This window comes from Oncorhynchus tshawytscha, linkage group LG04 (genome assembly GCF_018296145.1).
Source record: "Oncorhynchus tshawytscha isolate Ot180627B linkage group LG04, Otsh_v2.0, whole genome shotgun sequence".
Lineage (NCBI taxonomy): Eukaryota > Metazoa > Chordata > Actinopteri > Salmoniformes > Salmonidae > Oncorhynchus > Oncorhynchus tshawytscha.
In genome coordinates, this window is record NC_056432.1 from 19,935,856 (window position 1) to 19,959,540 (window position 23,685).

The following is a 23,685-nucleotide window of genomic DNA, read 5'->3' on the forward strand; positions in this document are numbered from 1 at the left end:
TCCAATACCATTGCAGGGTGTTTTCACACATTTCCTAAGCAGCTTCTTTGTCTTGTAAGGTTGTAGAGTCGCGAGTGACGCTCAGCAAATGAAGGAAATGTGTTGTATGAGCTGAAAACCAAAAAATAAGGAATATTTCAATCTCTCTTGAGCAGACAGGCCTCCACTAATCACTGTGCTTATGCATTCAACCCACATTTTCATGGGACTCCCACATCAGTTGTGTTCCATGAAACCCAACCCTCCCATCCATTTTGTGGGCACAGGAGTCAAAGTTGAAACCAACTATGAGCTTCAATACGATCACAAAGTGTGAAGAATAGTTTGCTGGGCTTGGAGTTTTGTTGAAAACTAGTGTAAGCACATCCAACTTTCAGGTGCAGGGGTGCGTAAAGTATAGTCCTGAAAAATAAATAAATACCCGCACAATGTTGGACACTCCTGTTGTTAGTTGTCGTGAGGTTTTGTCTCACAATACATGGGATAGATCACTTTTTCAAATTTGTAGTCGAAAAATAAGCTTTAAAATAAGTTAACAAACTTTTTAAAAGATGTCTGAACATCTCATTGAACACGCTCATTGAAGGAACATTAGGTGACAATAGAGGAGAGATAAGGTGATAGTTTGGTTACTCCTTGGCTTTTTGTCCAGGCACTGGTTTGGGTCCTGGGTCCTTTAACTAACCTCAGTGAATGGGCTGTCAGCCCTCCAGGGGACATAAGAGATATTTTTATTTTCATTATGGAGAGGGACATGCAAGGACAAACATGTCCATAGCACTTCTAACTCATGTGTAAATGCTCTGTAAATGTTTTGTACATGTTGCTGTGGCTGTTGTACAATATATCAATATATAAAATAAAAGGGAGGTCTATGTATGTCTGAGGACTCTGACACAGAAATGACAGTAGCCTAATACTGAGAATTGTGCCAATGTGATCCAACAAAACCTAATGTACAGTATTTTTTAAATATTTTCCTATACTGTAGCATACAGCTTTGTGAATCATAGACTATGGTTATAATTCAAATAGGTTTTTATTTCCCCTCAATCTGTTGGTGAGTAGGCTACTCGTATGCTAAAGAGGAGTCCAAGCACATGTTTTCTGCAATAATGCTGATATTGTAGTTTTACTTGAGGGGACTTATCTTCCAGCAGTCTCACTTTATTTAGTGTCCTTTAATGCATGCAGCTCTTCCACTGATGATGTACAAAAATACATTCTGTGAAATTGATGAAAGAGAGAGAGTGCGAGATAGAGAGATTATAAATTGTGTCACAGTGGTGAGTATTTGGATGCAAATGCAAATCTGTATTCTTCAATATGAATAGGATCATGTCTGGCATGCATTATTAAATAAACACATGAATGCATAACCATGGTGTCCCCGTTGTAGGCTATTTTTCAATGTGTTATGAAATGGGTGCATCATGTTTGAACTTTCGTTAACACCAGAGCAACCATGCTCAGTCAATGGAGGAAAATTCTCTGCAGTCTAAGGGCATTTTCACACATAGTTCGGAGCTATAGTTTGAATCGGAATTAGATTATTTGTTACACTGTATTTTAATTTTGGGGGGGTCTGGTTGGTTTCACAATGCCAAATGTCAAACGAACTTAAATGCCTTAACAAAACCACATGTTCATGCAAGTAATTTGTTTATTGGAGAAAAATGCTCACATTAAATCCATCTATGATTATCAAAGAGCATAACTTGTGTCCCAAACTTCATATTAGGCTACTTTTGCTTTGGTCTTTCAACAACATGTGGGAGGAAACAATAGCAGCTTTAAGTGCAATGTGAACTGTCTTTATTCGGCAGGGTAGCCTAGTGGTTAGAGTGTTGGACTAGTAATTGGAAGGTTGCAAGTTCAAACCCCTGAGCTGACAAGGTACAAATCTGTCATTCTGCCCCTGAACAGGCAGTTAAACCACAGTTCCTAGGCTGTCATTGAAAATAAGAATTTGTTCTTAACTGACTTGCCTAGTTATATTAAAATAAAATTCAGTAGCCTATATATACAGTGGTGATTTTAGCATGTAAATCTTGGTGGGGCAAACTCATTTATTTTTTATTTTTATGCATGCCAGCAAAGCCACTACACAACACAATACCAAACAAAACATTTATTCCACTATAACAGTGACTATAAATGTGCCCACAAACTGTTAGGGCCTACATAAAGCTGTCCCAACAGCAGAGCTTTCTTTTCAGCAACATGGAGCCTTATCTGGCAGTGAAACAGTTCATTCAGCCTTATTTACTGCCTTAAAAAAACAATTGCTGATATGGCTGACTTGTTTAAACAAATGTTGCTTCTACTGACAATTGAGATGTATAAACTATGTCATAAAGGAACGATTAGTGGATAAGAGGCAATCCGTAATTTCAATTAAAACAAACATTAATGAGCGTGCTAAGACGGACATAGTCAATATAACTATTTGTTCAGCACACGGGCCACTAACAGCTTACTACACAACATACACTTAGTATTACTTTCTTTGCTACAGTATACATACAGTGTGTTAGGAAAGTATTTAGACCACTTTACTTTTTTCACATTTTGTTATGTTACAGCAGGTTATCATCAATGATCTCTTGGTACTTTGCTCCATTCCTCTTTCCCTCGATCCTGACTCGTCTCCCAGTCCCTGCTGCTGAAAAACATCCCCACAGCATGAGGCTGCCACCAGCCTGTCATCAGACCAGAGAATCTTGTTTCTCTTGGTCTTTGTGTCCTTTAGGTGCCTTTTGGCAAACTCCAAGCGGGCTGTCATGTGCCTTTTACTGAGGAGAGGCTTCGGTCTTGCCAGTCTACCATAAAAGCCTGATTGGTGGAGTGCTGTAGAGATGGTTGTCCTTCTGGAAGGTTCTCCCAGCTCCACAGAGGAACTCTGGAGCTCTGTGACCATCGGGTTCTTGGTCACCTCTCTGACCAAAACCCTTCTCCCCCAATTGCTCAGTTTGGCCGGGTGGCCAGCTCTAGGAAGAGTCTTGATGGTTCCAAACTTCTTCCATTTAAGAATGATGGAGGCCACTGTGTTCTTGGGGACCTTCAACACTGCAAAAATGTTTAGCTACCCTTCCCCAGATCTGTGCCTCTCCACAATCCTGTCTCTGAGCTCTACAGACAATTCCTTCGACCTCATGGCTTGGTTTTTGCTCTGACATGCACTGTCAACGGTGGGACCAATTCAATCAATTGAATTTACCACAGGTAGACTCCAATCAAGTTGTAGAAACATCTCAAGGATGATCAATGGAGACAGGATGCACCTGAGCTCAATATCTAGTCTCAAATTTCCCATAGGGCGGCGCACAATTGGCCCAGCGTTGCTCGATTAGGTCGTCATTTTTTAATTAAAACCTCTTTGGGCTAGGGGGCAGTCTTTTCACGTCCGGATGAAAAGCGTGCCCAAAGTAAACTGCCTTTTTCTCAGGCCCAAAAGCTAGGATATGCATATAAATGGTAGATTGAGATAGAAAACACTCTAAAGTTTCTAAAACTTATTTGGCAGGCGAAACCCCGAGTACAAACCATCCAGGAAAGAGAAATGTTGAGATCACTGTGTTTTCAATAGGGAACTAGATTTATGAGGCACCTGGTTGCAGTTTCTATGGCTTCCACTAGATGTCAACAGTCTTTTGAAATTGGTTGATGTTTTTCCTTTGAGAAATAAAGAAGTAGCCCTTTCCTTTCTGAATGTCAAGCCAAGTGTACTTTTATGTTTGGTGTGAGCGACCTGGAACTCGCTCCACTTTCATTTTATCCGCTATTGAACACTTTCTTAAATTGTATCGATTATCTAAGGTTAAAATACCTAAAGTTGGATTAGGAAAGTTGTTTGCAATGTTTGGACCAAGTTTACAGGTAACTTATTAGATACTTTGTAGTCATGTTGGGCGAGTTGGAACCGGTGTATTTTCTGAATCAAACGCACCAAATAAATTGAGATTTTGGGGATATAACAAAGAAATTTATCGAACAAAAGGACCATTTGTGATGTTTCTGGGACATATTGGAGTGCTAACAGAGGAAGATCTTCAAAGGTAAGGCATGAATTATTTCTGACTTTAGTGTCGCACCGCCCGGGTTGAAAAATGTTTGTCATGCATTTGTATGCGGGGTGCCTTCATCAGATAATCGCATGGTTTGCTTTCGCCGTAAAGCCTTTTTGAAATCTGACATGGTGGCTGGATTAACAAGAAGTTAAGCTTTATTTTTATTTATTACACTTGTGATTTCATGAAAGTTAAATATTTATAATAATTTAATTTGAATTTGGCGCTCTGCCATTTCACCGGATGTTGTCAAATCGATCCCGCTAAAGGGATTTGATCCCTAAGAAGTTTTAACTGACTTGCCTAGTTAAATAAAACAATATTGTAAAAAATTCCACAAATTATGCAGCAGCATATAAGCCATTTTTGGACTCACCTTGTTGTGCTGTGCTCACTTGAACAAGAAGGTGGCGAAGTGGTCCTTCTTGTGGGCAAATTTTTTCATAAAACTTTGTCAACGAAGTCTTGCATTCTCTGTATGTATGGTGCTTTCAAGACATCTGGGAACTCTGAAAAAAGCAAGGTTGAATTATGACGTCAGCGATCTTCAGGTCAGAGCTCTAGAAAGAGGCCAGAGTTCCCGACTTGGAGTTGGATGACCATTCAAAATGTATTTTCCCAGTCTGAGCTTGTTTTTTTCAGAGTTCCCAGTTGTCTTAAACTTACTGGAGTCTGAGATTTCTCAGTTCTGAGTTTCCAGTTGTTTTGAACACGGCAGAAGTCATGTTGGATTGACAGCATGGCCAATGTATTCAACCTTTTCTGGCCCATAGTGTTGCATGTGAATGTTTTTCCTTTTAAGCTTGAAAAAGAGACCCTTAAAACCAGACTAGGACCACACACCCTCTCCACCGAATAGCAGGGGAAGCAAAATAGTGATTGCTTTGCAACGATTGCAGTTAGACACTGATTCCTTCCAAACCACCAATTGTTGAATTTGCGATTTCCAACTTGTTGTGTAATGTTTATGTCCAATGCCCGATGAGCACCGACAAGTTTTATCTATAATTTCTCTTCATTATTTATCTTCATATGACAAGGATTAAAAATGATTTGCCAGTAGATTGTCGACGTGATCCATAAGGACAACTTCTTGTCTAGCTAAGATTTTGAAAGTATGTTGTTGACATGATCAGTCCAATCAAAGCTACAGTAGACTTGATTTGACGTCATTTTATTTATGGCCAATGACCTTGAGCCTTCTTGGATGGGCACATCTAATGTACATCTATGGTAGCGCCCAAGGGTGCATGAACTTTCTAGCTCTCCCTGTAGATTTTGCGGTGATGTAGTGTCCCCATGAGTGACAGAACACTGAGCCAATAACGGCGCAACTAGAGAAGATTACCAACCCCTATGCTCTGTATTTTCCAATGGCTGCCCTTCCACCCCAGAAAGCACTGCGCTAGGCTAAAACAGCTGCATTTTGAAGCTGCCTTACTCAAGAAGGCAAAAAAATATACTGTTTGTATGTGGCTTATTAACTCAATGTTTTTTTAGTTGTTTTTTTTGTTTGCAAACTGATATGTGACACGTATTAATGCCAAAATAACATGCAAAACAAGCAACAAACATAAAAGAAAATATATACAGTGCATTCGGAAAGTGTTCAGACTTTTTCAACATTTTGTTACATTACAGCCTTATTCTAAAATGTATTAAATTGTTGTTTTTCCCCTCATCAATCTACACACAATAAATAGCCCATAATGACAAAGCCAAATCATTTTTTTTCCATTGTTGTAAATTTATAAAAAATTAAAAGCTGAAATATCACATTTACATGCATGCCAATAGAGAGAAATAGTAATGGCGTCTTTTTGTAGGCACTAACTCTGCCATGGTTCGTTGAACAAAGCCTATGAAGTAAAATCAATGGCGTTTTTGTAGGGGGGTTTGATAATCGACGAAAATAAGGTATGTGGTAAACACGGGAAGTTTATGAGATCTTATACGTTTTGTTAAATGAGACAATATTCATCAACTAACGTCACTTTTTGTACATTTTGAATAATTGATGTAATGATAAAAAACACAAAGGCTTCATAATTCATAAAGGTCATGTTAACTGACTGCTATTATCTCGTACAACAAAAACGTATAAGATCTACTGAGACCGTATTTTCGGTGTTTAGCCTATTCCATAACCCTATTCTTTCCCCATTCATTTTCCTATAAGGATGACTGAACGAACCAGATACGTTTTTTCTGGGTATTAGGACTACAAACTGGGGAGCTCTATAGCTGTAGCCTAATCTTCGAGGAACTTGGCCCTCTTAACTGCAATGGCGCACGAGTTCATACTCAGTTCACGGAAGAGAACATTCTGTTCTACAGTCGCACGTGGATACACACAGGGAGGCGGTGTTGGTTAGAATAACATGTTAGAGCGTACCAACGTGATATGCTGTCGGTAAGGGGTGTAGCGGCAATAACAGACATCCAATGACGTGTTTATGGGCAATGGAGAATTCCAGTGCAGACTGTAGATTCAGGCGACAGCCTATGGTCACGACGTCTTCCCACACTCGTATAGCCTATATCCTGCTATAGGCTATACTAGGCCACCAGACATGGGTGTGTTGGGGGGGCTATAATTTAATTCTGATATTAGGCTAGGTCCTAGGCATAGTCTAACCGGGTTGGGGTAGAATAGAATAAGCCTCAAGCCTAATTAAACCAGGCACGTGGCTATCACGGTGGGGATTGTAGCAACATATTCTCTCCTGACAAGTGGCAACACTGTTTATTTTTTCTTCGAACTGTGTCCTGGTGAGCTCGGAGAAAGGGGTTTACATTTGGAGAGGCTCTTGTTACAAGCAGCCTCATTGGCTGATTTCTCCACCCTCTCAGGACCTGGACTTCAGGCTATGTATGCATTTGCAGATGGGTATGCCATAGTTGTAACAGAGAAATGTATTATCAGAAACTCAAGTAGAGCAACATTGTTTTAAATTAGTGAGTTCCCTTGAGAGTAAAATGACAAACCACTGAAACATCATGAAGACTCGCTGTGGTTATAATAGGCTATGCAAGGTTAGTAGATTCACATGTAGCCTATAGCTTGTGTTGGTAAATTAAAATAGAATGATTATTAGGCTATACGCTGAGTGAACAAAACATTAGGTACATCTTCCTAATATTGAATTGCACCTCCTTTTGCTATAAGGGATCAGTCTCTCATGGAAAGAGAATGTGTTCCAAATGTTTTGTACACTCAGTGTATAACCCTGAGCTAAGAAAATAACCCCAAAAGTTCAAAGTAGGCTACAGTTCGGGATTTGGGAAGCTGTTCAATAGTATTGTAGTGACCTTAACACAACACCTAGTGACCTCGTCAAGAGGTTCGGGCCTTAAGGTGTTGGCTTGACAGTAGCTTGATAGTAGCTGGACCAATCAAGTCCTAATTGGGGCTACACCTCGAATTCGCTACAGTATTTATAATTCTTTAAATTTTCCCAATGATTCTTGAAGAATGTAATCCATAAATGCCTCATGAGTTTAGCATAAAACAGGGTCAGAACTATGTCGACGTCATGGATCTAGTCAGTACTTGCATCTTGAGCGCTGGATATTCCCAAATAAATGTAACTTTTTAATTGTCATGTGAGGCTATAGGCTACGCTGGAGAGCAACACACTTACATTTAACGGGAAAAAAATATCGTTTTTCTCAAAGAGACGTGTTCGGTGCTGAAGAAATGTGTTACGGAAATGAGCTAGAGGAATTGTGTTGCAATGCGCCTTGTCTTAACCCTTGAAAAAGAACACTCGCGCAGTCTGGTCAACAATGATGTGTGGCATGGCAGAAACAGTCCCCCTTTTCATATTGTTCATCCGGTGATTGGCCGACCATCCCTTCCATCAATGAATATGAACGAGCTATTCCAAGTTGTGTGTACAAAAAATACGTCACCTCTACTCGTAGCCAATTGCAGCCCTGTTTTATTATGACACCCTGGGATTCCGCGAATTTGTTTCTTGGAGTTGGGAACAGCTTCATGCTGTAAAATAGGACAAGTTGACGCATTTGCGAGGAGAGAAAGAAGACAGCAGAACCTACAACACTATTCCAGGACCGTATTAATTATTTACAGGCTACAGAGGAGTAAATCAAACATCAAGATAACGATCTAGTTAGTAGCCTAGTTACAAAAGAGCGTTTATTTGATCCGTTTCTGTAAAATAGTATTATTTTGAGACACAAAGACGACACATGTGAAACTGAAAACCACATGTTTCCTAAAATCCCTGTGGTGTGAAGATAACCCACCTGATAAATTACAAGGAGAGTCCATTTATCAAAGGCAAAAATATCAGCATCCGTTAAGGGAACATATTTTTGTCACCGGTTAAATAAATAAAGGCTTCGGCAATGTCGGAGGTTGATCTCGCTGCTGAGTGTTTAGTCTCCATCGCTAACCGCCGGCCACCGGAGGACCGCTGTCCCGATGCCAAACCGAAAGAAGACATGTCGAAAGACAACCAAGAAAACAGGACTTTGTTAATGGTGGCGATGATTTTGCTCGACCTGAACAACTGTAACCAGATAACACGCAGTGAGACATGTGGTGGGGGTAGTAGATGTCTGGGCCAAAGTGATGCCAACAGCATGGTTAACGGATCCCTGTGCGGTCACAGGGTGAGCGGGGACACAGCAAGGGCGCAACCTATCTCGACAGAAAAGCAGTCACGGAACAAGAAGGCTGTGATTGTGCATGTGTCCTCAGAGAAGAGACATTGTTGCCCGTTCAGCGGCTGTGGGAAGATGTATGGCAAGTCTTCCCACCTTAAAGCCCACCTTAGAGTGCACACTGGTAAGTGTTGTAAAGGTTAGGCTACATAGATACATACATACATAGAAGTAAACTAGATAGTCTATACTGGTATATAGCCTAGCTCTGTATGCCCACACTGGCGCAGAGATTATTGAGAACATAACTTTGACCAGTCAGTTTTTCAGTAGAACATTGCAAAATGATATGGCTCTCATAGTTTGTACTAAAGCCAATTCGATTTAGTGTATTCTAGAATCTAGATAACCATCGTGCCTAGCTCTGTAGTATGTGTGCGTGTTGTACATAACTCAACTTATACATGAACTGTCTTCCTGTGTGTTTTTAATGCGGAGGTGTGTCCATGGGCAGAGAGGTGTGTGCGCAAAGGGCGGCGTGATTCTTGTTGACACCATAGAGAATCATAGAGGCCTCTAGTGACCAAAAGGCAGTATTAGCATTGGCAGCGCAATTGAGGGCTTCCACCACTTTAACCAACTGGGTGGGACTTCCGACTTCATTGGCTGATCCCTCCGGATGACCCTGTTGGTGTCATGTCCAAACAGGTCGTCAGGAGGGATCAGCCAATCATGACGAACAAAATGTACTACTTCAAAATGGAGATTGCCTCAATGGAGCTGTGCATGTTGTCACAGATGCTATAATGGCACGGATACAAAGATGAGTCCTCAATCTCTCACAATGGTTGACACAAATTGTTGAGCAAGAAATGAGAACAGTGTGCATAGTAGTACAGAAACTGACTTCCTAGACACGTAGATACGGCACATAGAGTGGAGGTGTTATAATACCCATAAAACCTAGTGGTTTTGGGACTTTCAGGGACTTGTAGTCTTGCATGTTTACTTTGATGCTAATTTGCATTTTTGAATATGACAGTAAATAAATAGAGCTGAATATATTGATCAAAGTCACCTTGTCCTAGAGAGATTTACACGGTTATCGAAATGTAACGTAAGCCAACACGAAACACAGCCCTTATTTTAAGTGTTTCTAAAATCCCCTATGGGAAAGATGAAAGGTGGAAAAACGATTGGAACTATTTCCATGTTTGACTGCTAGGTTTTATGGGTATTATGACTCATACTGTGGTACTCTATTCAAAATTCTACTAGGCTGCATAGGCCTTGTTCACGTACTAGTCAGAATTAGGAAACTCTGAGATTCCTGACTTGCTAATTGGTTGTAGTTCTATACGTGCCGCATTCAACCATTTACAAGTCGGGAATTTCAGAGTTCCGACTAGATTGTGAACGCGTCATTATAGACGGGTTGGTCGACAACGTCACAAAAATGATGCGCGCTCATGGATGTGTCCGGAAGACGTACGTTGTTATGATTGTGAATGGTCCGATAGCTAGCAACAATGACAAGAAGCTGTCCTGCGGAATCGTAGGTGATCGTTTCAGCTCTTTGTATCTTGTTATTGATACCTTGTCTTGTTTTGAGGTGTTTTGACTAGCTAGCTAGCATTTCATTTGTACATTTGATTTATTTTCATATTAATATAAATTGTATTTGTCACATGCGCCGAATACAACAACCTTACCTTGAAATGCTTAACGTTACTTGCAGAGTTTTAAAAAAGTAAGTAAGAAAAATGAATAAACTAAAGTAGTAACAAAATAGTAACACAATAACGAGGATATATACAAGGGGTACCAGTACCGAGTCAATGTGCAGAGGTACAGTTTAGTCGAGGTAATTGCGGTAATATGTGCATGTAGGTAGGGGTAAAGTGACTATATAGATAATACCAACAACTGTAGCAATGTATTAGAGGCAACAGGTACTCATTGTTCAAATGTATTTATGTTATCAATAAACATTTGGAGAAGAAATATAGTTTGCATGTTGTCAACGGTCTAAGTAAACCCTGTCTATTTTGCCCCATAGTTGCGCACACGTCAGTTTTGTTGCTAATCAACCAGCCTGTCTATAGCGCACCATTTCAACCAAGTGTTAAGGACCTGTTACCTATGTTTAATGTGCAGCCTGGATATATTATTGTAATAAACCCATTCAAGCCCACATATTGTCCTTGGTATCCATGCAACACCCCTTCCTCTTACATCACATATTTCACTACACTCATATTTTTGTTTCTAGACAGGCTACCTGGTCATGAAGGAATTCAACACTTGAATGAATTAGGCCCATTTGTAGTACAAATGCTATTGATCAGTCAGTATAATAATGAGCATGTAGAATCCCCTTAAGATAATTTTATACAAATCTTATAATGTTCCTGACATATCTATAATTTCGTATAAATGTTGATACATAGAGAACATATTATTGTTATATAGCCTTGTTATAAGAATTCAATATTATAACAGCTCTTGAGTGCTTAATGGTAAGTGATGTCTCATAACCTGAATTTTCACTCAATTGCACACCTGTAGAGATGGAATGTTAGCCAATTTGATTTATTATGAAAAATGTTGACCTTCATTCTGTCATTGAGAACTCCTCAGAATGACTCCACTTATTCCCTCTTCCTTCTCTTTGTCCTCTTGGTGGCTATGATTCTTCAGGTGAGAGGCCATTCCAGTGTACCTGGCCAGACTGCACTAAGAGGTTTTCGCGTTCAGACGAGTTGACACGCCACTACCGAACACATACGGGGGAGAAGCGCTTCACCTGCCCGCTATGTGACAAGTGTTTCATGAGGAGTGATCATCTGACCAAACACGCCCGCCGCCACGCAGGCTTTCACCCCAGCATGCTTCAGGGCCCCACAGTCAGAAGAAGCCGCTCCTCCGCCTCCTTCTCCTCCTGCGACTCTGGAGACCAGAGCCCTACTGAGGTGTGAGACACACACACGCACAACCAAAATACACTACAGGGAGGTGAAAGTAGGCTAGTTACTTTATTTACCCAATAAACAAACACACTTTTTTGGGGGGCAAAATGTTATGAAAATGTTTTGTCTACTATTGGCCCAGTGCCCTATTGAACAGTGCCCTGTTGGTTTTGTTTGGTAATAACTGGTCTCTAGTGACCCCTAGTGGTGTGAGCAATATTATCACTGGAATGAGAAAAGCGGTATAAATCGTAGAACCATTCACCTTTTCGCTTAATATTTAATTTACTCATTCTACAAGGAATACTGTACATCAAGTAGCAATGTAATAATATATGTGAAATATGTCATATTTTTTTATTTTGACATTTTGTTTTTACACTACCAGACAATGAGAGGCCTTATATATTAAAGTGCTCCATAATGTAATGGTATAAATCACCTTGGTAGTTGTGTGTGTGTGTGCTAGTAGTTGATAATGAATTGCCTAAATTATGGTTATGTTATAACACAAAGCAGTGCAGTGAAATTTGTGTTCCAAGTCACAGACGGGTTACTTGTACAACTGAGATAGGTGTCAAATTGCCAACTGAAACTATCCAAATAGAATGTAAAGTTGTGTGTTGCAGCTTAGATTACTATTACAACATTTGCAGTATTGCAACATTTTTTGAACTTTGTACATTATTTTTTTATTGTTATGGTGGATTGTGTAATACTTCGTGCCTTTCAGATTGAATTCATGCTCAGTATTCTTGGACGTTTTGAAGTTGTTCTAATTTTCTGAAAGTCTGAAGCTCCATCTGTCAACCTGTGGATAACTAATTTATGATAGTATTGCTCACTGTAAATACCTGTGTAGTTAATTATGTCAGATATTTTTAACATTAAAACAATTCTTTGTACATCAGTATGATCTATGTGAGGTTGCGTCATTTTATAGGGAGCCAAGATGGTGTCATCATTTTGTAGGCCAAATTTCATCCATTCTTTTTTCCCCATATGCATTTTTTTATGTAGCTAAATACATTCCAGTCAGCATGTAGGCTTACTTATTTCAACAATGTATTCCATTACATGTTCATTGTTAGATTGCTAATGAACTTAGTACGCTTACTTATTTCAACAGTGTATTCCATTACATGTTCATTGTTAGATTTCTAATGAACTTATTACCTGCCGTCACCCTGTGAGAGAGTTTTTGCTACATTATCAATGCACCTGGCTACAGAAATGCATTTAGAAAAATTCCCCAGTATGCAGTAGACACCCCAAGCAGGTTCAGTTGGCTTTGTGTTTATTGATGTTATACACTACACAGGACAGTAACATTGTTAAATACTAGAATGTAAGTGTCTACATGAGAACACAATAGTAAAATAAATCATAATAATCACCTGTCTAACTGAAAAAAATTAAATGCGTACATTCATACTGCAAATCCCTTTAAAATACATTAGGTCATGAGACTGGCAATAAATACACACATTTTGTTTGAATATTCTTTACTTTAAGGCATACTCTAATCGCAAATCAACTCTGAGTTGGTCGAGTGAAGGACTCAGTGAGGGATTAGTACTCAAAGTTAATGATACTTATGATCCTTTGATCACTTTCCAACCAATCACGAGAGGAAAATAAACTGCATCCCACCCCCTGCTGCGTGTCTGCTCTATTGACACTATTTAGAATGATTGTGCCAATCAAGATAGCAGGAGTGGTTAGTTAGACACATTGTGGGAGGGGCATGGTAGGATGTCTAAAAAAGCTATCTAAAGTTGGCTTATACTTTTACTTAACAAAACCACTTGTTCCCTTTGGCCTCTACTGGGGTGAATTGTGTAAGCAAACTGGAAAAGTATTGTGTTGTAGAATGAGTCCAATGATACAGAGTGCTGTATCATCCTCTTGAATAAGGGTCATCGCAGGTTAGCAATCACCTTAATCACCATACACATATTACCTTAGAACCCAAACAAACTCAAATGTGCAAGAATAACACATTCAAATGTAATAAATCAATGAAGAATGGACAAAGTAGCAGAGTGTGTAAGATGTGGGAACAAACAGCCAATTCAGATACATTTCCCAATCCCTTTACAGTAGGTGCTCATCATGAATGTCATCCCTTTGCAATGCATTCATTCCTAAAAACCATAAATACCTCCAACCAGTACAATAAGAAACAGGGCAAGAGTGTCAAGGTAGACTGAATGAGTCTGCTAGACAGGCCGGTGCTAGACAACCCTGCTTTCAGGACCAAATTACAGTATCAGATACCAGATATTCATCTTTACAACACACCCCAGTACATACAATCATACAGATCCTTTAAATAAAAAGTATATAACTACAAAAATGAACTAAATAAAATGCGATAAATATGACAAAGTCAAGTAAGCAGAGCAGCTTTATCACCAGCAGTTAAGATAATATTTCCTATTTAGGGACATGAAAATTATATTTGAAATCCAATGACCTTGTTTTTATTTTTGCTTGTATTACACAATATTGACCAGGAAGAGGCATCAGAGAGGCCTAGACTAGTGTGTCTCCTCCCAGATCTCAAACACAAACAGAAGTGCATGTCCTACCATAGGAGGAAGTAATCACTGTTAGTCGTATTTTAACATTTTTTTGTTTGTCTTAATTTTCCTTTTTTTCTATTTTTTCTTTTTACATTTAACTTTCTGCCCGATAAGTTGATTATTTGTTTTCATATAATTATCATATTCTATCAATGCTCTCTGTCGCCGCTCTAATGGCAGAGTAAACTCACAGATGTGTGGGCTACTGGATTTGACAGGCGGTGGAGGAGGTGGCTTGGCAGCACATGCAGGTGGGGTTGACAGATTTGGGCAGGATCAGGTCCAGGTCTTCGTCGTCAGGGATCTCGTCCAGCCGGTAACCATCCTTCAACAGCTGGATATTCAGGTCCTGGTTGATTTGCTGCAAGGGTGGACATATGGACATGTGACTAGGGGGTATAAGGTATGGTCAGTCATGTTACTAAGGGGTGTAGGGGATGGTCAATCATGTTACTAGGGGTTGTAGGGTATGGTCAGTTATGTTTTAAGGGGTGGTAGGGGATGGTCAGTCGTGTTACTAAGGAGTTGTAGGGGATGGTCAGTCATGTTAATAAGGGTCGTAGGGGATGGTCAGTTATGTTCTAAGGGGTCGTAGGGGATGGTCAGCCATGTTACTCAGGTGTTGTAGGGAATGGTCAGTCATGTTACTAAGGTGTTGTAGGGGATGGTCAGTCATGTTACTAGAGGGTGTAGGGGATGGTCAGTCATGTTACTAGAGGGTGTAGGGGATGGTCAGTCATGTTACTAGAGGGTGTAGGGGATGGTCAGTCATGTTACTAGAGGGTGTAGGGGATGGTCAGTCATGTTACTAGAGGGTGTAGGGGATGGTCAGTCATGTTTCTAGAGGGTGTAGGGGAATGTCACAATACTGGGGCTGCAGAAACTCTACCATAGACTTAAGACTATTAAGTAGTCTTCAATGAGTACCCATGTAACTAAAGGCTAGTCATATTGTTACACTGTGAAAGCCATAATCACTGTTTTATCATAAGTTGTTGAAGTTGACTTAATTCAGCGATCATATCAGGCTTTTGAAGACAGTCTTGTTACAGTAGCTAAATGGTTTAATGACAAAGACATAAGGCTAAAATATGTAATGTAAGTGGTTTTGAGAATGGGTCAGTTGTGATGACCTTAAATGAATAAAGGTAGCCTGAGATTTTATCCAACAGTAATCTGCATTTACTGTAATGAGGTTTGTGAAGGGAGAGAACATGAAGATTGTAAGTGTGGTGGGGATGAGTAGCAATGGCCAGGCATGACTGTAAAGTCCAGTACAGATACAACAGCTGAGACGAGACAAGACCGTTTTTATGCAGTTTTAGAACCGAGGTTTGCTTGATCTAGTTTTAGAACGTCTCATGTCAGCTGCTGGAGTTTCTAAGATTCAATATCTAAAATATTAGCTAAAGAAGAGACGTGTCCATTTAACAGTGTGCAGATGTTCTGTGTTTAGCCAAGCCGTTAGCTAGTTAGCCTACCAGACAGATAGCTATTTTGCTGCAGTTAGCTAGCCTTACTTGCTGATATTTCTCTGACAAGTCACGAAAGTCCACCCTGTTTCTGGTGCATGCATTTCACGATACTAATTTGCTACAACAACTTGTTACAACCAGAGGCAGCTTTGTTTCAAAGTACATCAGTCATTGTGATCCAGGCTGTATCACAACCGGCCGTGATTGGGAGTCCCATAGGGCGACGCACAATTGGCCCAGCGTTGTCCGGGTTAGGGTTTGGCCGGGGTAGGCCATCATTGTAAATAAGAATTTGTTCTTAATTGACTTTCCTTGTTAAATAATGGTTAAATAAATTAAAACTAAATAAATTGTAAAGAAGCAACATCACAGTGGAAACAGTCGCAACCACATGTATTGTCTTTTTGATCTGAATGCCCCTTCTTTAGGCAGCTGTTCTACAACACAAAATTCTAAAACTGGTTAGTTTTGTCTCGTCGCGTTTCTCCTTATGTCGGCTGTTGTATCTGTTCCGGGCTTAGGTAGTGTTACCCAGAGTGCATAGGTACCTGGTCCCTCACACATCTCACCTCGGCTGAGGAGTATCCCGATGAGGAATATCTGGACATGTCGAAGTCATCGTCACTGCAACATAAAGGGAAGTGGATGGTCATTTACATATAAGATCAACAGTGATGACATGAATCTATGTACATTCACCTCATGCCTGTCACAATGGCGCCGAATGGGAAGGCTGCAGTTTTACGGGCTCCTAACCAACTGTACTATTTTGTTTGTTTTTTCGCATTGTTTGTAACTCATTTTCTACATAATGTAGCTGCTACCGTCTCTTATGACCAAAAAGAGCTTCTGGACATCAAAACAGCGATTACTCACCTCAAACTGGTCGAAGATTTTTTCTTTAATGAGTCCAACGCAAAGGATATACTGCTTCCCGGAGACCAGGCCCTCATCCTTTCATTCGCGTGAAGAAAAGACGGAAATACAGGGTGCGCAGGTCTGGGTGCCTTGTGAGAATTTGTTGACGAGTGAGTAAACCACCACTATCCTCAGTATTATTGGTCAATGTGCAATCATTGGAAAACAAACTGGACGATCTACGATTAAGACTATCCCACCAACGTGACATTAAAAACTGTAATATCTTATGTTTCACAGAGACTTGGCTGAATGACGACACAGATAATATAGAGTTGGCTGGCTTCTCCGTGTTTCGGCAGGACAGAGAAGCTATGTCTGCTAAGACGAGATACGGGGGTGTGTGTCTATTTGTCAATAACTACTGGTGCGCAATGTCTAATATTAAAGAAGTCTCACGATATTGCTCACCTGAGTTAGAATACCTAATGATAAGCTGTGGATCACCCTATCTACCAAGAGAGTTCACATCTATATCATTCGTAGCCGTCTATTTACCACCACAAACCGATGCTGGCACTAAGACCACATTCAACAAGCTTTATAAGGCCATAAGCAAACAAGAAAATGCTCATCCAGAAGCGACGCTCCTAGTGGCCGTGGACTTTAATGCAGGCAAATGTCACGTGCAACCAGACCACCTTAACTCCATACACGGAGATGCATACAAAGCTCTCCCCTGCCCTCCATTTGGCAAATCTGACCATAATTCTATCCTCCTGATTCCTGCGTACAAGCAAAAACTAAAGCAGGAAGTACCAGTGACTCGCTCAATACAGAAGTGGTCAGATGACGCGGATCCAAAGCTACAGGACTGTTTTGCTATCACAGACTGGAATATGTTCCGGTATTCATCCAATGGCATTGAGGAGTATACTACCTCAGTCACCAGCTTCATCAACAAGTGTATCGACAACATCGTCCCCACAGTCGATACACTACATTTTTTGTCCATTAAAATAACATCAAATTGATCCGAAATACAGTGTAGACATTGTTAATGTTGTAAATTACTATTGAAGCTGGAAATGGCTGATTTGTAATGTAATATTTACATAGGCATACAGAGGCCCATTATCAGCAACCATCACTCCTGTGTTCAATTGGCATGTTGTGTTAGCTAATGTCTACACTGTATTCCTGTATTTCGGATCAATTTGATGTTATTTTAATAGACAAAAAAATTGCTTTTCTTTCAAAAACAAGTCACCCTAAACTTTTGTACAGCAGTGTACATTTCCCAACCAGAAACCATGGATTACAGGCAACATCCACACCAAGCTAAAGGCTCGAGCTGCCGCTTTCAAGGAGCGGGACATTAATCCAGACGCTTATAAGAAATACTGCTATGCCCTCAGACGAACCATCAAACAGGCAAAGCGTCAATACAGGACTAAGATTGAATCCTACTACACCCGCTCTGATGCTCGTCAGATGTGGCAGGGCTTGAAAACTATTATGGACTACAAAGGGAAACCCAACTGCGAGCTGCCCAGTGATGCGAGCCTACCAGACGAGCTAGATGCTTTTTATGCTCGCTTTGAGGCAAACAACACTGAAGCAGTGTGATCACGCTCTCTGTAGCCGATGTAAGCAAGACCTTTAAACAGGTCAACATTCACAAAGCAGCAGGGCCAGACGGATTACCAGGACGTTTACTCAAAGCATGCGCGGACCAACTGGCAAGTTTCTTCACTGACATTTTCAACCTCCCCCTGGCCGAGTCTGTAATACCTACATGTGTCAAGCAGACCACCATAGTCCCTGTGCCCAAGAAAGTGAAGGTAACCTGCCTAAATGATCACACTCTACACTGCCCTTTCCCACGTGAACAAAAGGAACACCTATGTGAGAATGCTGTTAATTGACTGTAGCTCAGCGTTCAAGACCATAGTGTCCTCTTCTGGTTGTGCCGAGTGGAGATTATAAGAGAACATGGCCAAGATGTTCAAATGTTCATAGATGACCAGCAGGGTCAAATAATAATAATCACAGTGGTTGTTGAGGGTGCAACAGGTCAGCACCTCAGGAGTAAATGTCCAGTACATGGCCAAGCACGACTCCCAACACCATCATTAAGTTTGCGAAACAACAGCCTGATCACCGACAACAATGAGACAGCCTATAGGGAGGTCAGAGACCTGGCCGTGTGGTGCAAGGACAAAAACCTCTCCCTCAATGTGAGCAAGACGAAGGAGCTGATTGAGGACTACAAGAAAAGGAGGGCCGAACAGGCCCCCATTAACATTGATGGGACTGAAGTGGAGCGGGTTGAGAGTTTCAAGTTCCTTGGTGTCCACATCACCAACAAACTATCCAAACACACCAAGACAGTTGTGAAGAGGGCACGACGACACTTTTTCCTCCCTCAGGAGACTGAAAAGATTTGGCATGGGACCCCAGATCCTCAAAAAGTTCTACAGCTGCACCATCGAGAGCATCTTGACCGGTTGCATCACCGCCTGGTATGGCAACTGCTCGGCATCTGACCGCAAGGCGCTACAGAGGGTAGTGCGTATTGCCCTGTACTTCACTGGGGCCAAGCTGCTACCACATGGCAAGCAGTACCGGAACGCCAAGTCTAGGACCAAAATGCTCTTTAACAGCTTCTACCCCCAAGCCATAAGACTGCTGAACAACTAAACTAATCAGATGGCTACCCAAACTATTTACATTGAATCCCCCTTTTTTTTTACACTGCTGCTACTCGCTGTTTATTATCTACGCATAGTCACTTTACAAATGACCTCGACTAACCTGTACCCCCGCACATTGACTCGGTACCGGTACCCCCTGTATATAGCCTAGTTATTGTTATGTAAATGTCTTGTGTTACTTTTTGATTGATGATTTATTTTTTTTTACTTGAGTTTATTTAGTAAATATTTTATTAACTGCATTGTTGGTTAAGGGCTTGTAAGTAAGCATTTCACGGTAAGGTCTACCTGTTGTATTTGGCGCATGTGACAAATAAAATTTGATTTGATTTGATAACCTAAATACTGTATCCATGTTGGTAGGTCTGATAGTAAAGGGTGATGGTGGACACGTGACATTATGTGTGTACGATATCACCTACCTGTCTGTATCTAGGGCCACCAGGGGCTTCTCATCAGGGCTCTGGTCTAAGGAGGAGTAGCCCTTATTGGGCACCACCAGCCTGTGGAGAGGAGAGAGGGAGTGAGTGAAAAAGAGGGAAAAGGTAGAGGTGGGCAGGATAGTGAGAACACAAGAAGGAAGAGGTAGAACAGACCAGAATGAAGAGAGTGAAAGAAATTAGAGGGGTTGTATATACCAGTGAAGAGGGACATAGGGAGAAAGAAAACAATGAATGAAGGGCCAAAGGGGAGGAGGCCCCAGTCAGGACCGAGGTCAGCTCTCACCGTGTTCTGGCCATGACATTGTTCTTCTTGGGCTGCTGGTTCACTGGACTTCCTGCATTGCCATTCTTCAGTGATCCCTTCCTGGCCAGCTCTCGCTGTTTCTCTGCACATCACAAGATGTGACATCAGAGGATTGAGAATTGACAAATATAGAGGGCCACAGACACAATCCTGCCATGGCAGCTCTCAGATAACCAGTCTCCTGACACCATTCAACTGGTCATCTGGTTTTGAGTCAGAGATGTGTCAAAGATGACAGACCAAGGCCATCACCAGATCCCCAGACTATACACACACAGCACATTCACATCTGGTGCAAGAACGACTCAATTCTGGCCCTAATGAACTTACTGAGTCAACTTTCTGAGTGAATTTACAGAGTAAGGTATTTTGTCATTATTCGATCTTAGCAAATCACATTACTAGACCTACAAGGCGTGGTTCCAAATAGAAAAATATAAATGGTAGCTAGTTAGCTACCTTCTAACTAAAGGGCGAAGCTTCACATAGACAAAAAATAATGATAGTATCCTAATCTGTGGGTGATGTGTCACACTTGTGGGGAAAACCTTCCCCATAAAAAAGAAAGAACACAAATACATTTTCTAAAATCTTCATGTTGCCTCACAAGAATATGGATGGGAATAGGGGGTACATAAGTCAGGCTAGAGACTGCAGCTTGCTAGTTTGAGGTTTTGATATAACAGACCTTCTGGGCTTGGCAAGGAAATATCTGGTGTGCGGGACTAGGGCCATCCAACAGTAACAGTGACTTCCTCCCTCATCCCAGATGTTATGGGAACATTTGTTAAAAGGGGATCATGAGTAGGGTTTGCTCATCAAAGACATGTCTTTTTACAAAATTGTTAAATTGAGTCATTATTTTACCATGTCATTTTCTAGACATCCCAATGAGGTGTTTCAATGTGTTTATACAGGTATGTATGCCTTTTAAGCCTTGACACTAAACCTAGCCGTTGTATTGCTCCCTTCTACAGAACCTTGTATTGCTCCCTTCTACAGAACCTTGTATTGCTCCCTTCTACGGAACCTTGTATTGCTCCCTTCTACAGAACCTTGTATTGCTCCCTTCTACAGAACCTTGTATTGCTCCCTTCTACAGAACCTTGTATTGCTCCCTTCTACAGAACCTTGTATTGCTCCCTTCTACAGAACCTTGTATTGCTCCCTTCAACAGAACCTTGTATTGCTCCCTTCAACAGAACCTTGTATTGCTCCCTTCTACAGAACATTGTATTGCTCCCTTCTACAGTATCTTGTATTTCTTCCCAAAACATCTTTGTATTGCTCTCCGGACATGTTACCACTGTCCAAGGTGCTGAAATAAACAGAGGTACTAGGTTCTGCTGAGACCTCTTATGCTCACCTATCTTCATCTGCAGAGGAGAGGGCTTGTAGTTAATAGTGACTGGCTCGCCCTCCCTCGTGTCTGAGTCTGCCTCCGAAGAAGCCGTGGACGATGCCGGGTCCTGGATAGAGAGAGAGGTTCTAAATTGCATCACAGTAGTGAGAGATTGGTGTCACACGACTCACGTTCTGGGATGTTTACATGACATTGTCTTTATGTATAGGCTAGTAAATACAATAGGCCTATTGCTATTGTATTAGAAAAATATACTTGTGAGATTTCCTGTCCGGCTAACACACACATCACATCTTAATTGTACACAGTCCATTCATTGACTGCCATGACACACATTACACTCACAGATACAGACAAACACTTTCGCTGAATCATGGTATTCCAGATAGGTTCCACCAAAGCAGGGGTGGGCAACATATGGCCCACGGACCAAATCCGGCCCTTCAATCTGGCCAGAGGGAGGTTTGAGTAAAAATGGAAGACCACTCTTGAATGTCTAAAACTAGACATCAAGTATGTAGAAATTATAATGGACCTATACTTTTAAAATAACTTCCCCTTTTCAGGCCCGCAAATTGCTTCTGATTAACAAATTGCTCAGGAAAAAATTGTGTGGCCCTCCACTGAATTTTAAAATCTAGATGTGGCCCTTAAGCCAAAATTATTGCCCACCCATGGACTTGAAAAACGAACTCGATACAGCAAACTAACATGGTCTACTGAGACACAACACTAACTATATGCCTACAGCATCTGATGCAACGAGCGGGTTTGATTCTGAGTGAAACGCCATATGCTGCCGTGGAGGGTACCGCTCCACGCAGTCACCGCATGATGAAGTAATCGAAGGGGGGCTAGGCCTTACTCGCTCCGATAGGCCAGCCAATTGCTTGGTAATATTCATAAATAGCAAACAATTAAATAATAACATGATCTGTTACATACATGCCAATCCACTACCTACGATTTTTGCAATGACAGGCTTTGTCTCATTTGTTTGTCCCAAGAGCGGATGGCTCTGCCAGGTTGGGATGGTTGTTTTCGCCAAGCATCATCGATGCTCACTACGCAGCTCGATCACTTGAAAAACGGATATTGATCAAGGTCGTCTTAAATTCGCTTCTCATCGCCATAAAGCCATGCATACTCTCGTGACCTTATGGTTGCCTACCAATAATGCGACATTTTCTACATTTATCAGACAGCTAAAACAAAATGCAACAAATTAACACCAGGCCAATATCGAAATTCAACAATACATTACAGGCAAAATTGATAGCGTCAAAAATGTAGTAGCCTAGTCTAACAATATAGGAACAGACTTTATTAGCCAATGCATTAATTTATCATCACAAGTTGTAGCCTATAAAAAACATCCCACTTACAAGCGGCTGCATCTCCGCCTGAACAGCGCTAGGCACCTGAAATCTATCTACCGGTATCTCTTCCATCATTTTGGCGAGGTGTTATTTCTACCGTTTATGCCAAGGTCATTAATAATACGGCAGCGCCGTGTGTTTTAGTGTGATCAATTATGGCTGAGATTTTCGGTTTCTCAGATTTCTATCAATCTCTGCGATTCTCCGGTTCTTTGCCTCATCCCAGCAGGCAGTATCTGTAGTGACCAGTCGGTGACTCAACCACCCACTTCCGGGTACGGATCCGTTAATCGGTCTCGCCCATAATGGTCTCGCCCGCCTTACTGCCGCCCGAGAATGAGCATAAACCTGTTCCACAATGGCCTGACAATGTGGACCAGTGATTCTTTATGGCATAACTCCAATAAAGATACTACTATTTATAAACTGAGTGGTTCGAGCCCTGAATGCTGATTGGCTGACAGCCGGGGCATATCAGACCTTATTCCACCGTTATGACAAAACATGTTTTTTTTACTGCTCTAATTACGTTGGTAACCAGTTTTTAATATCAATAAGGCACCTCGGTTGTTTGTGGTATATGGCTAATATATCACGGCTAAGGGCTGTATCCAGGCACTCCGAGTTGTGTCGTGATAAGAACAGCCCTTAGCAGTGGTATATTGGCCATATACCACACCCATCGTGCCTTGACGCTTAAATATAGGCTATATAAAAAAATTAAATGACAAAATATATTTTATAAATCCCTTTTTATATCAGCAGTTGTCACAAAGTAAATAACATATATTTGGCCTAAACCCCAAAGAGAAAGCAATGCATAAGCAGAAGCACAGTGGCCAGGATGAACTCCTTAGGAAAAACCTAAAGATGAACCAGGCTCAGAG

General features: G+C 41.1%; 2 protein-coding genes across 3 annotated transcripts; one reads left to right on the forward strand and one right to left on the reverse strand.

Annotated features, from left to right (window-relative positions):
• The first annotated feature begins 8,058 nt into the window (after positions 1–8,058).
• On the forward strand, positions 8,059–12,581 carry klf9 (Kruppel-like factor 9). Its single transcript, XM_024402949.2, has 2 exons — positions 8,059–8,886; positions 11,403–12,581. The coding sequence occupies exons 1-2, from the start codon at positions 8,445–8,447 to the stop codon at positions 11,678–11,680; spliced, it is 720 nt and encodes a 239-aa protein (XP_024258717.1). The 5' UTR covers positions 8,059–8,444; the 3' UTR covers positions 11,681–12,581.
• On the reverse strand, positions 12,039–23,178 carry LOC112248293 (protein FAM219A-like). 2 transcript variants are annotated; one of them, XM_024417199.2, is made up of 6 exons: positions 22,805–23,178; positions 21,423–21,525; positions 20,036–20,138; positions 19,732–19,812; positions 16,283–16,358; positions 12,039–14,620 (listed from the first exon to the last, which is right to left on the reverse strand). In XM_024417199.2, exons 1-6 carry the CDS (start codon positions 22,871–22,873, stop codon positions 14,462–14,464), a joined length of 591 nt encoding a protein of 196 aa, XP_024272967.1. In that variant the 5' UTR covers positions 22,874–23,178; the 3' UTR covers positions 12,039–14,461. The 2 variants fall into 2 exon arrangements, with proteins under 2 accessions (XP_024272967.1, XP_024272968.1); XM_024417200.2 differs by having other exon boundaries at positions 16,304–16,358; positions 22,805–23,172.
• Between the last annotated feature and the right edge of the window lie 507 nt (positions 23,179–23,685).